At 39.4% G+C, this 14,825-nt stretch overlaps 1 protein-coding gene across 1 annotated transcript in view; it reads right to left on the minus strand.

Annotated features, from left to right (window-relative positions):
• Positions 1-1,600: 1,600 nt before the first annotated feature.
• Positions 1,601-14,825, minus strand: part of Phf6 (PHD finger protein 6) — a 65,664-nt gene continuing 52,439 nt past the window's right edge. Inside the window, exons 8-9 of the mRNA XM_013018060.1 lie at positions 11,642-11,775; positions 1,601-5,257 (exon numbers count right to left, since the gene is read on the minus strand). Of these exons, the coding sequence (XP_012873514.1) occupies positions 5,128-5,257; positions 11,642-11,775 (264 nt within the window). The 3' untranslated portion in view covers positions 1,601-5,127. The remainder of the gene's footprint in view (positions 5,258-11,641; positions 11,776-14,825) is intronic.

Below are 14,825 nucleotides of genomic sequence, written 5' to 3' on the forward strand. Positions count from 1 at the left end.
TGCCAGGGCTGGTTTGAACTGAAGTCCTCATATCTCAGTGTTCTGAGTAGCTAGGATTATAGGTGTATGCCACCAGCACCTGGCTTCCATCTGCTGTCTTTTGAAAGGGACCCAAGACTGGTTGACTCCAGTACACTGACCACATGTCAGTAACCTTAACAGTAATTGGTACTTCATTATACTTTTTACATTCTGATTAAAAATTAATGCAAAATTATGCCTTATATCCTTAATGTCTGGCCACCTTATTATCTAAACAAAGGCAAGATTATATAATATTTGCCAACAATTGAGGACTGTAACATAGGTGGTTTCATTATTTTCTTGTAAAAATATGGACTGACCATTTGCTGGCCATAGAATTTTCTTTTGAAATTCTGCATTTTTTGGCTTTGTAATGACCTCAACAATTGCTAGGAAATGCAGTCAGAACCAATAAATAAGTGGTCCATAATTTTGATTAGCTAAAGAAAAGCATATAACTTCCAATCGTTGTATTTTCCCATTACAGCAATTAAAAATGACACTTAATAGTGAATGTTAAATACATATACATTTGCAGTAAAACACACTATTCTATGACCCAGCAATAATCTGAATCTGATACTTGGGGGAATGCAGTAAGAATGCAGACTAGGAATTGTATGTGGAATGGCAGATTTCCACTAATTAAAACATCGATTTCTGCCCTAGATATGAGCAACCTCATATAGGAGCATAGTACCAGCAGGAAGCTGTTCATAAACTGGGAGAAAACTTAAATGGCAAGGGTACTAATCCTTTATAAGATAAATTGTATTAGCAGTTTGGGGGTATTTATTTTCAAAATCACATTCTAATAATCTGAACCATGGTATAATAGCAATTATTTTATTTTTATGATTATTATAAAGGTGATATATAGAGGGGTTCCAATTACATAAGTCAGGTAATGAGTCCATTTCTTTTTGAACAATGTTCCCCTTTCCTCGCTTTTTCCCAGGCCATAATGCCTATTCTATTGTACTCAAAAAGACTGTCCCCGGGTGCCGGTGGCTCACGCATGCAATCCTACCTACTCGGGAGGCTGTGATCTGAGGAACGTTGTTCAAAGCTAGCCGGGGCAGGAAAGTCCGTGAGACTCTTATCTCCAATAAACCACTCAGAAAATTGGAAGTGGCGCTGTGGCTCAAATGGTAGAGCACTAGCCTTGAGCTGAAGGGCTCAGGGACAGAGCCCAGGCCCAGAGTTCAAGCCCCACAACTGACCAAAAAAAGAAAAAAGGAAAGAAAAGAGATTGTCACTTCTCCCCATAAAAATACCTTGTATTATGAAACTTTGAATGAAATTCAAAACCAAGGGTTTTTTCCCGTCCCATATTCACCCTCCCACACTGTTTTTTGAGATAGGTGAATTTTGTTGTTATTGTTTTGGTGATGGTAGGCCAGCAGCTACCACTGAAATAGATCCCCAGCTCTTTCTCCAGATTTGTTGAATGACAAGCTATCAAACAATTTAGGCATTTTACCTTGATGTAAACAGCAAGACTAAACATAACACAATGTTGTTGTGGTTGTCAAAACTTCATTATAAGCTTTCACACAAAAAAGACATACAAATATGAAATTCATAACTGATTTATTGAATGAATAGTATATGCAAGAATACCAATAAAAGGAACTAATACTACAAACTACAATTTGAAAATAAAGCCAATATAACAGGAACAAAATATACATAACATGAGAGGAATGTTTGATTTTTGACCCATGACGCATTCCACATCTTTACAATTAAATGTCTGTTCAAACAAAACTATACCTTGGTCTAACCTTAGTGCTTTTTAAAAAAGCAACAACATGCCAGAACACTTTCACTTTTGCTTTGAGATATTTGAGATTCACACATTTGTTCAAGTACATAGATTCGGATTCAATAGTAGATCTACAGCACTGTTATTCTGTTCATATCTCGAGTAGCATGTACCTCTGAGCAAGTACAATTTGAAATTTCTAAAACTGCTGATCCTTGCAAGAGAATTTAAGTTGTGGGTTTTAATAAATTGAGATGAAAGTAAAATTCACCCCCCTCCCGCTTCCCCCCAGGAACAAAGAGCTCTTATTAAAGTATAGAAACTTAAGTCTATCCTTCTGCTCTAAAGAACATTTATTACTAACATTTTCTGGTAAGGCAATAAATGCTCCAGAATCATCTTCAATATACGCTTGCAAAGGTTACACTGTTTAATACTCGTAACAACAACAACAACAACAACAAAAGTGAAAGCAAAAAAAGGGGAGAAAGAAAGAAAAGGAAATAAAGAAGAAAAGACACTTCGAAATTTCAGGCTAAAATATGCATAAAAGACAGTAATGGCAGTATTTTTGGAAAACAATGTAAATGTCATATACTTATCAAATAATGTCATGCTTATTAAAACTACAGTTAAGGACTTAAGAGATGTACAGTAAATACACTGCTGAGGTCCATTTATCTAAATATTAATACCACAATGTAATTACTACCCAGAAGATGATGATGCTACTTGGGAACACAAGTACTGTACAATTTTTACATTGTAAGGCACTTTTACTCAGCATGTGATGAAAACATAGGTAGAGAATCAAAATATTGGAGGCTTACAGCCCAAGGTGATACTTCATGTGACTTCAATTTACATTTCAATTTTGAATGGAGGATTTCGCCTATCACACCACAGTGAGAAAAAACAGGTAGTCAGCCACCTATCTAGCCAACCAAAAGGTAAAGTGCTATTCTGGTTGGTAGTAGCAGAGAAAGGGCTGAAGAAACCCATACCAAGTTCTATATCTTACTACGCAACAAACCCATCAACTGACAGCTACAATAGTTGAAGTCCTTTACATAATTATTGACTGGCCACAATTACCCCTGGCACCTTCCTTTTTTTTTCCTAAAAAAAATCATTACAGTAGTTGTCTAAAAATGAAGGATACCTATTTCTCCATGGGTAAGTTGTATGGCACACAATGTAAAAAATGATCTAGACACAGTGATTTCAAGATCTTTAAAAATAATAGTTTTCAAGCTGTTATAAGGAAATAAAGTACAGATCCTTTGGGAAAAGTCACATAGCTTGGTAAACAAACATTTAGATCTGTCCTTGTACTTCAAGTCATGACAAATTTTGAAAATGAATCACACACAAATGGTGGCATTTTAAAAGCAAAGGGAGAAACATACATAGCAGTCCACTACTAAAGCTAGTTTCCTTCTAAAAATAACAATAAGAGTTAAAAGAGAGCAAGCATTGAGTCCCTTGATTGAAGTAAATGTGTGAACACACACTTGACAAATTGGATGCTAAGGGACGAGCAGTTACAAAATTCATTCAGCACAGTGTAATTTCCCACCTGTATACAGTTTAAAAAATGCTGTTCTGTCCGCTCATTGTACAGTCACTTCAATATGTTATTTCTTACTTGCAAATTTGCTCTATTGTGGTAGGTGAACTAATAACTCCGTAATCAGAATCCCTACCCTTTGCCTTGAGGTGCTATGGTACTATCAGGCAGACCACAAATAAAGTTGTTTTTGTTTTCGTTTTTTGGTTTTTCCATAAAGAAACATATAAATGTGCTTCAGCAGATAAGTGGAAGAAAATATCACTAGCTAAAAAATGCCAGTGTCCAAAATCCTTTTGAAAAAAGCTGGGTTCTTAGGCTTTTATAAACAATCCTGATCATTAGTTAATGACAAAATACCAAACCCCACTAAGAAGAAGAGTGGGGCCCCAGAAGCCTAGAAAACATACAACCAAAGCAATGACTGAAAAACATGGAAAACATGAAATCAAGTTTCTAAAATAGTGGTCACAACATTCAAAATAATTCCTGTTTTATGCAAGACTGTTTTTCACTCCTACAGCCCCCGAGCCCTCCTTACATACTCTGGGTCAAGACGTGAAGTGTTCCACGGACAGGGCACTTGGGAGGAACCCGTTTCAGACGTGGGGTCTTTAAAAGTCCTTAGCAAGTGGTAACCCCTTAAATCTCAAAGAGGTTTTAGTTTGCGGTTGGTATGCCAAATGTTACTTTGAACCTGGAAAAGGATTCGATCATTTTGCCAGAAGCTCTTGGTGTGAGTTGGAAAGAGAAGAGGTGGTACTGTCAAAGAGAATTTTGGCATAAGCACTGGAGAGCATCAGAGCTTTTAATCACCAGTTGCTTGCATCCACGGTGGTCAGTGAGCCCAACTTTAACAGGAGCCAAAGAAAAGCTGGAGCACACTTCTTGGAAGTGACTTGAGAGCATGTGCTGTCAAAGCCAAGAGAGAAGAAGGTTCTCTTCATTTCTAGCCTCCATTACTGGAGTGTGAAAAAAAATCTCCACAAAGAATCATGGGTTGCCACCAGTGGCATGGCTGCATTGTAAAGTAAAATTTGCTTACGTTTTCCCTTGAGCATGAATCCACTAAACCAACTTAAACACTCTAAACAGTAGAACTTCGTTCAGTCCAGAAATAGAGCTTAGTTCATTTCAATGTCTGCTTTAACTGATGACACTCTACACAGGGTTAATAGTGTTTTCAACTGCTTCCCAGAAACTGCAAGCTACAGCTACGTAACATCAACATGTCAAACTCAGCCATCTAGTGAAGGCTTATATAGAACAAACAAGATGCTTTCAGGCAGTTCAATGAAGGATCTAAGAGTTGGGCAGTAAAAAGTTACAAACCCTTTTGGATTTTAGAAAACAGTGGAAAAAAAGAATAGTAGTTATGGATGTCTTATTCATTCCCAGTTTTCTAACTCTGTCCCATGAACCTGTTTAAAAGATGATAAAAACATGTAAAATAGGATGTTTGATGGGAACACAATCAACATAATGTTATTGAGGAGAATATCTTACTGATTTGACATTAGAACTACATTTACTGATAAAGTGGATAGCTTTATTTTTTTATGGTTACAAAATTGGCTAGTAAAGAAAGAAAGAAAAAAACAACAAAGAACTAGGCAAGTCTAAACAATCCTCAGCATTCCAGTAACATGCTCTTAGCTAAACAGAATAGATTTTTAAAAAATGTACTGCATTTCATTACTTCGCTATGTATTTATCAGTGTGTTTTGTATCCTGATAACAGATGTGGTATAATGAACTTTCATACCTAGTTTCCATTAAGTTGCTGCTGCATTAGTTGTTGCTGCTCAATTTCTACTTTTCCCCGGCTTTTACTCTCTCGTTCCTCATCTTCTTCATCTCTCTCATCATTTCCACTATGATTTTTACAATATAGTCTACAATGATGAAAGACAAAAATCTCAAAATCCTTTGTCACTGTTGATGAGAATACATTTATGCAATCATTAGTGGAAGAGCTTGGTGCCCATGTCAAACAGGAGTTTTTCGTTCACAATTTTAAACACCCCCAATTCGGAAGTGGCGCTGTAGCTCAAGTAGTAGAGCGCTCGCCTTGAGCTGAAGAGCTGAGGGACAGCGCCCAGGCCCAGAGTTCAAGCCCCACGACCGACAAAAAAAAAAACACCCCCAATTCACTACCGGGCCATTTGTATCTAAAAGATAAGAAAATACACTACTATTGAGATAATAGAAGTTGATTTGAAACAAAACCTCCTGTTTATTTAGGGCAACAGTTATAAAGCAATCCCTTATTTTTCCCAGAGATTAAAAGCAATTTTTTTGTCAGTCATGAGGCTTGAACTTGGGGCCTGGGCACTGTCCCTGACCTCTTTTGCTCAAGGCTAGAGCTCTACCACTTTAAGCCACAGTGCCACTTCCGGTTTTCTGGTGTTTAATTAGAGATACAAGTCCCATGGACTTTTCTGCCCAGGCTGGCTTTGAACTGCGATTCTCAGTTCTCGGCCTCCTGAGTAGCGAGGATTACAAATGTAAGCCACAGGCACTTGGCTTAAAACAAATTTTGAGCCAATGAAAAAACAGTAAGTTTCAGATATATAGATGTAATATATAAATTTCTAGAAATCCTGTATACAAAATTTACAATTATATTTCAACAAATATATTCTATGTACATTGCTACTTTCTGCTCATATTGCAGGAAACAATTCTCCTCAAACGTTTCAAATTACTTTTGGTCATGAGTGCCTTAACCTTTGCTAGAATATCTCCATAAAGCATACAAAAATTACCCACATTATATATTTGGCTGTCTCTTAAACTAGTATGGTCCTTTCAGCTGTGTGTGTGCGTGCGTGTGTGTGCGTGTGTGTGTGCGTGTGTGTGTGTGTGTGTGTGTGTGTGGTGTGGTTGTGCTGATCCTGGGGCTTAAACATAGTTGATAGGCACCATCCTTGAGCTTTTTTGCTCAAGGCTAGCCCCCTTATCACAGCTCCACTTCCAGCTATTTGGTAGTTAATTGGACATTGAGTCTCATGGGCTTTCTTGCCTGGGCTAGCTTTGAACTGTAATCTTCAGATCTCAGCCTCCTGAGTAGCTAGAATTACAGATGTGAACATCTGCATCCTGATTGGTTGAGATGGGATCAGCTGGTTTGTCACCTGCACCTCCCTGTGGATGTGTCTAGAACTGCTTCATTTGGGTCTCTTCTATCCCATAGTTCATACAAGCTGGGAATAATAAAGCCTAAAGGTGTGGTTAGCTTCAACTTCAATTTTGGCTGTTCAGTCCAGACACTTTGTAGATGATCCTGCATACTTTAAGAGGCACGCCACTTCACACTGTTCCACTATCAGTGATGCTATGCTTGCTAGCAGTCCTACTTCACAATTGTAATGGTAGATGTGCCCCCCTTTAAAACCAACAAGTCATCTCCAGAATGAGTCTTCAACATCATGTTGTTCCCATCACCTTTTCAGTATATACTCTGTATATTTGAAACTAAGTTGTTTTTTTTTTTGGTGGCATGGGTTTTTTTGTGGTTTATGTTAATATTTGTTTGGGGTACAGTACTGGAGCTTGAACTCAGGGCCTCATGCTCTCATTTGGCTTTTTCACTCATGGTTGGTGCTCTACCACTTGAGCCACACCTCTAACTGCAGCTTTTTGCTGGTTAACTGGAAATAAGAAATTCCCAGATTTGTTTTCCTGGGCTTGCTCGGAACCATAATCCTCAGAGCTCAGACTCCTCAGTAGCCAGGATTATGAGCATAAGCCACCCACGCCCACACAGAAGGGACTTTTATGCAGCCATAAAGGTTATGGTAGTCAGTACATTTCAGTGTCCTGAATAGCTAGGATTATAGAGTACTTGCTTTGAACTCAGGGCCTCAACTTGTTAAATACATTCTATGACATTTGAGCCATGCCTTCAGCCCTTTATTATAGTTTTTAATAAAAATGATATGTGATTTTGCATAATCAGCAATAGGCAGGCTGATCTGAGCCCAATTTTAGGTCAATTACAGACTATATGACAGGAAAAGTGCTTTAAAAAATCTCCTAGTGTGTACTCTTGTGGTCACTAATGGATAAATGATTATATAGGAATATATGTGTCACTGATCATCTAAGTTACATCTAACATTTTAATAAACTAAAAGAGCAAGTGTGGTGTGAAGTATAGTAACAACTGACTTCTATCTGTGCTCATGAGTTTTCTTTCCAGTCTTAAACTATTTTCAATAACTGTCAAAGAGTTATGGAGGACTTGTGCCTTCACATGGTATCCACTGAAAACTTCCTTTCTTTTTAGTACCCCCCCCGCCTCTTCCCCCTCTCCCCCTCCTCTTCCGTGTGTGTGTGTGTGTGTGTGTGTGTGTGTGTGTGTGTGTGTTGTGTGTGTGTGTAGTGTGTGTGTGTGTTTTCCTAGGGCTTAAACTCAAGATCTGTGTGCTGTCCCTGAGCTTTTGTGCTCAAGGCTTGCACTCTACCACTTGAGCCACAGCTCCATTTCTGGCTTGTTTGTTTTGGGTAATTAATGGGAGATTAGAGGCTCACAGAATTTCCTGCTGCGAGGAGCCAAGATAATAGGTGAGAACCAACAGTGACTGGTTGTTTCTTTTCCAATTATCAAATGAGATTCCTATACTACCTATGAAGCATATTTCCTAAAACATAACGTGAATCTAAACTAAACCTTTGAATCAATTTATAGAAAGTATAGGAGAAAGGGTAAAGACAAGTGGAATACCATCATAAAGTAGTAAACAGACACATCTACAGTTTGGGACTTCCAGAGGACAATTCATCAGGGTTCTTCACATTGAGAGAAAAGGTGAGATTGAGGAAGAGATGACTTCATATTAAAACAGAATTAAATAAAAAATGCAGTGCATGGACTTTGTATATATACAAATTGGAACAAATTAAGTCTAAAAAGACACTTGTGACTTGGGTGTACTGGTACATACCTGTAATCCCAGGTGCTTGGGAGGTAGAGATAAGAGGATTATCAGTTTGAGGCCAGCCCAAACAATAAATTAGTGAGGCACCATCCCAACCAATAATGCATACTTATCATTGCAACTATGTAGGAAATGTAAATAGAAGGACTGTAGTCCAGGCTAGTGAAGGCATAAATAAAACCATATTTGAAAAATAATGGGGACTAGGAAGGTGGCTCAGTGGTAGAGCGCTTGCCTTGCATGCATGAGGCCCTGGGTTCGATTCCTCAGCACCACATCAGCAAAAAGAAAAAAAAAAGCCGGAAGTGGTGCTGTGGCTCAAAGTGGTGGAGTGTTAGCCTTGAGCTGAAGAGCTGAGGGACAGTGCCCAGGCCCAGAGTTCAGGCCCCATGACGGGACCCCCCCAAATAAAAAGAAAAAGAAAACGAATGGAAGCAAAAACAATGGCTCAAGTGATAGATAACCTATCTAGCAAGTGTGAAGCCCTGAGTTCAAACCCCAGTATTGCCAAAAAAAGACAATTGTGGAAATGTGAAAATATGGATTATATGTGATGATTCTGAAAAACAATTGTTAATTAATTAATTAATTAATTTTCTAGGTCATGGGCTTGAACTCTGGGCCTGGGCACTGTCTCTCAGCTCTTCAGCTCAAGGCTAGCGCTCTACCACTTGAGCCACAGTGCCACTTCCAGTTTTCTAGTGGTTAATTGGAGAAAAGAGTCTCACAGACTTACCTCACTGGGCTGGCTTTGAACTGCAATCCTCAGATCTCAGCCTCTTGAGTATCTAGGATTACAGGTGTAAGCTACAGGCTAGCTTTTGTATTTATTTTTCAGGGGTTTTGTGTGTGTGTGTGTGTGTGTAGTTCTGAGGCTTTAACTCAAGACCTTGAGCTTTCACTTGGCTTTTTCACTGAGGGATGGGGCTCAATCACTTGAACCCACCTCCACTTCCAGATTTATTTTGTGGGGGTCCTGGGACTTGGACTCCCAGAGCTTTTATGCTCTACCACTTGGGCCACAGCTCCACTTCCTGCTTTTTATTGGCTAACCAGAGATAAGAGTCTCACAGACTTTTCTGCTGAGGCTGGCTGGATTCAAATCACCATCCTATCTCAGCTTCCTGAGTGTCTAAGGATTACAGGTATGAGTCACTGGTGATTGGCCAAATTTTCATCTTTTATGGGATTATTATTAATTTGTGGATTATTTTCCATAGTCCTTTATGAGTTTTTCATGAGTCTAGGCACAAAATCATAGCCGTCAACTGGTTAAATTATACCTCCACTGTCACAGAGCATGTTTATGATGGGAGGCTGTTTTTTTAAATATTCATATTAAATAATTTAAAATATAATACACAAGACAGAATAAACATAAATAAAAATCATTATATCTTCCCTCACCTCTTGTTTTTTTTTGCCAGTCCTGGGGCTTGACCTCAGGGCCTGGGCACTGTCCATGAGCTTCTTTTGCTCAAGGCTAGTACTCTACCACTTGAGCCACAATGCCACTTCTGGCCTTTTCAATGTATATAGTATTGAGCAATTGAACCCAGGGCTTCATGCATACTAGGCAAGCAATCTACCACTAAAGCCATATTCCCAGCCCTTTGATTATTTTTTTTTTTGGTGACAGGGCCTTCTTATATAACCCCAAAAGGATTCAAACTCAAAATCCTCCTGTTTCCACTTCCTGGGCACCAGGCCCAGCTACCCTTGCCTTTTACATTATATATATAGTCAAGACCCAGAAAGGGGTGCTAAGGAATGAAAGCCACATTGGGGAGATAGGGACGCCATTTAATTCAGCTCTATCCCAAACTACTTGCATATAGATGCTCATTTGAATTCAGTATTCCAAAATCCACATTACAAATTTAACAAACAAATTTCAGCTATGTGTCAGTACCTCCCACCTATACTCCTAGCTATTCAGGAGGCTGAGAGCTGAGAAGTGAGGTTGAAAGCTGGCCCAGGCAGGAAAGTCCATGAGACTATCTCCAATTAACCTGCAAAATGCCAGACTGAGGTTATGACTCAAGTGGTAGAATGCCGGCTGTAAGCAAGCAAAGCATAAGGCCATGAATTCAATCAAGTGCCAGTGCACACACACACACACACACACACACACACACACACTTCAATGCGAAAAGTAAAAACAACAATTCAACTTAATCCAACTCATCATAGATCCTAGTAAAAATGTTTTTGCTTAGAGATAACCACTAAAACATGGTTTTCTAACAGCTAAAAAGTAAAAATAACCTAAATAAGGAACCAATAAAATGACTATATATAACTCTGTGTGTGTGTGTGTGTGTGTGTATTATAGAACACTGTGCAATCATCAAAACAAATGTAAACTATTTAATGTCACAAAAAAAATGTTTCAGGCTGGGCACTGGTGGCTCATGTTTATAATCCTAGCTACTCAGAAGGCTGTGATTTGAGCCAGAAGTGGAGTTGTGGCTAAAGTAGTACAGCACTGCCCTTGAGCAAAAGAGCTCTGAGACAACGCCCAGGCCCTGAATTCAAGCCCCAGGACCAGCCCAAAAAGAAAGAAAAGATAAATAAATAAACAAAAGTTCAGGGATTCTTACCAAATTAATTTTCATGAACTTAAAGAAATGGAACCATTACACTCCTAGCTCATTAAAAGCACAGTACTTAGAAAGTTCAGTACCACTGGGTTCCACCCCAAACTCTTCTCATTCTATGCAGACAATCTTTTCGCTTCTATCTTTATAACTAAATACTATTCTAACACAGAGTGAGCAGTAATGTTGGAGGAATGAATGGTAACCCAGAGGTACATAGTCAGGAGAAAATCCTTATAGAATACCTTCGAAAATGAATTATACAACTTGTGGGTAGATGGGAGGGAAAAATTAGGAGAGAACAAGGGAAGGGTTGACATGCAAAAAGAAATGTATTCTTTATCTGACTTATGTTGCTGCAACCCCTCTATACATCCCTTTTATAACATTATTTTTTTTTTGGTCAGACATGCGGCCTGAACTCTGGGCCTGGGTGCTGTCCTTCAGCTCTTCAGCTCAAGGCTAGCGCTCTACCACTTGAGCCATAGCGTCACTTCCGGCTTTTTCTGCTTATGTGGTGCTAAGGAATCGAACCCAGGGTCTCATGCATGCAAGGCAAGCGCTCTATCACTGAGCCACCTTCTCAGCCCACAATAAAAAATATTAAAAAGAGAATACCTTCAGTATTCATGACTATATACCACCTAATAGAGAATGAGCAAAGTCATGGTATATATTTAAGGGAAGTTATTTACTGGTATGTTCAGCCAAATGGACAATTCTTGGGTTTTCTTACTTGTAAATGCCTCGTGACATATTTTCAATGTATTTAGCTTTGTCTTGTACTCCACAGTGGTAATGGTAGGTTTTAACACAGGCTTTTATTTCACATCCAATAGTAGCACCAGGCTGACTGCAAAGTGTACATTTCTGTTTAAAAGAAAGAGAAAACAATCATAAGCAGTATTTACAAGTTTAGGCAATTTTATGTACTTCAGTAATAAACTCAGTCAAACATCCCAGTTTAAAAACAGCAGCCATTTTCTTTTGAAAAAGTATGGCAATGGACCTACTATTATATATCACATAATTAAAACTGTACTAACCATGAAAGACCTGATATCTCAATATATAGATAAGATACTCCTTGTTAATGCCAACCACAAAAACTACATTGCATTTCAGAGATTTTATTTTTATTTTTTTGGCAGTCATGGGGCTTGAACTCAGGGCCTGGGTGCTGTCCCTAAGCTCTTTTACTCAAGGCTAGCACCCTACCACTTTGAGCCACAGCACCACTCTTGTTTTTCTGGTGGTTAATTGGAGGTTAAGAGTCTCACAGACTTTCCTGCCAGGCTGGCTTTGAACTGTGACCCTCAGATCTCAGCTTCCTGTGTAACTAGGATTACAGGCATGAGCCCTCAACCACCAGCCCCCAGCTGATTTGATGTCGTTTCCTCCCAGAGCTCATTTCCTCTGATTGAGGAAAAGAATGAGAAAATAGGAAAGCAATCTTCTCAGAAGAGGGAAAATTAGGCAAAAGGGCAGAGGGATACTAAAAGAGCCAAAACCTGTTCCACAATTTTCAGTTTGGCCTAAATCATCCTCACCTAAAGAATGTTCTGAGAGGGTTGGGAAGGTGGTAGAGTGCTTGCCTAGCATGCATGAAGCCCTGGGTTTGATTCCTCAGTGCACATAAACAGAAAAAGCTGAAAGTGGTGCTGTGACTCAAGTGGTAGAGTGCCAGCTTGAACAAGAAAGCTCAGGAACAGTTCCCAGGTCCTGAGTTCAAGCCCCAGGACTGGCCAAAAAAAAAAAGAAAGAACATTCTGAGAAGCTAGGTGTCGGCAGCTTAGGCCTGTAATCCTAGGCATTAAGGAGACTAAGATCTGAGGATCAAGGTTCAAAGCCAGCCAGGGCAAGGAAGTCTGTAAGACTCTTATCACCAATTAACCACCAAAAAAGACAGAAGTGGAGCTATGGCTCAAGGGGTAGAGTGTTAGCTTTGAGCAAAAAAGAAAAAAAACCCTCAGGGATAACAATCAAACCGTAAGTTCAAGCCCCAGGACTGACACCAAAAAAATATTCTGAGATAAAAAGTGACTGCTGCCAGGCGCTGGTGGCTCACGCCTGTAATCCTAGCTACTCAGGAGGCTGAGATCTCAGGATCGAGGTTCAAAGCCAGCCCGGGCAGGAAAGACCATGAGACTCCGATCTCCAATAAACCACCAGAAAACTGGAAGTGGTGCTGTGGCTCAAGTGGTAGAGCGCTCGCCTTGAGCTGAAGAGCTGAGGGACAGCGCCCAGGCCCAGAGTTCAAGCCCCACGACCGACCAAAAAAAAAAAAAAAAAAAAAGAAATGCATACTGGCCAGGTGCTGGTGGCTCATGCCTGTAATCCTAGCTATTCAGGAGGCTGAGATCTGAGCATCTCGGTTCAATGTCAGCCAGGGCTTAAAGTCCTTGAGACTCTTACCTCCAATTGGCTAGTTGGAGATTAACCACAAGAAAACTGGAAGTGGTATAGTGGTAGCCTTGAGCAGAAGAGCTCAGGGACAGCTAGCGCCCAGGCCCTTAGTTAAACCTCACCATCAGAAAAAAAGCAAAAACAAAAACAAAAAACTTGGAGCAACAAGAATCCAAGGCATAAGTGAAATGAGCCAAAACTTCTTGATATCTGATGAATCAAAGTGATAGATACACATAATGTTACTGATCTTTTTAATTTTGATATGTCCGAACATTTTCACAATAAAAATTGTAAATTCTTCCTAGAGATAAGTGCTGTCTTAAAGACTGCATTCCATTTTCATAAAGCTTAAAGGAGTAACTGATCAATATTGATGCCAATATTTCTCAAAATGACTTATTAATAATTCAGCAAATTTAAAAACATGAGACTAAAGTCTAGGTAGGCACAGTGGCTCACACCATACATAGGCAAAAAGCCAGCCCAGGCAAAAAAGTTACTGAGATTCTATATCAACAAACAAGTTTGGCCTGTGGTACATACCTGTAATTCCAGCATGGTAAGGAGGAGTGTAGTTAGGAAGGTGTAGTTAGGAGGATCAAGGTCCCAGGCTGAACCCAGACAAAAAAGTAAAACTCTATCCAGACAATTAATAAAGCAAACTAGGCTGGGGTCTGGCTCATGTTCTAGAACACTAGCAAGCACAAGGCTCTTAACTTTAATACTGCCAAATAAATAAGCGTAAATAATTTAAAACCTGAAAATGAAGTAAATTTTATAAGGGAAAATTTAAGGATATGATAAAAAAACATTATAACAGACATAAACATTTATGTTGACTTCAAATAGAAGACCTTAAAAATTTACAGAGCACTGGTGGCTCATGCCTGTAATCCTAGCTACTCAGAAAGCTGACATCTGAGGATTGCAACTGAAAGCCAGCTCAGAGAAAAAGTTCATGAGACTTTGATATCCAATTAAGTACCAAAAAAGCTGGAAGTGGGGCTGTGGCTCAAGTGCTAGCCTTGAGCAAATAAAGCTCAGAGATAGCACCTGGGCCCTGAGTTCAAGTGCCACAGCCAGCACACGCATAAAAAGTTTTCCTTTTATTGAAAAAGAATTAACAACATTGGAGAGGTTCTCAAGTGTTATTAGGTTCATGAAATTTTTTATTAAACAAGCTTATGTATTTAAACTTAATAAGGTTTGTCACAGTTGTAATCTCATTTATTTCATTAAAGTGCTCACAAATATCCTGAACTATAAACCTTCCCCATATAATTCTCTTAAGAAATGAAGTTACAGGGGGCTGGGAAGGTGGCTCAGTGGTAGAGTGCTTGCCTTGCATGCCAGAGGCCCTGGGTTCGATTCCTCAGCACCACATAAGCAAAAAGAAAAAAGCCGGAAGTGGCGCCGTGGCTCAAGTGGTAGAGCGCTAGCCTTGAGCTGAAGAGCTGAGGGACAGTGCCCAGGCCCAGAGTTCAGGCCCCATGACTGGACCCAAAAAAAAA

Source organism: Dipodomys ordii, unplaced genomic scaffold (assembly GCF_000151885.1).
Source record: "Dipodomys ordii isolate 6190 unplaced genomic scaffold, Dord_2.0 Scaffold38, whole genome shotgun sequence".
In the NCBI taxonomy this organism is placed as follows: Eukaryota; Metazoa; Chordata; class Mammalia; order Rodentia; family Heteromyidae; genus Dipodomys; species Dipodomys ordii.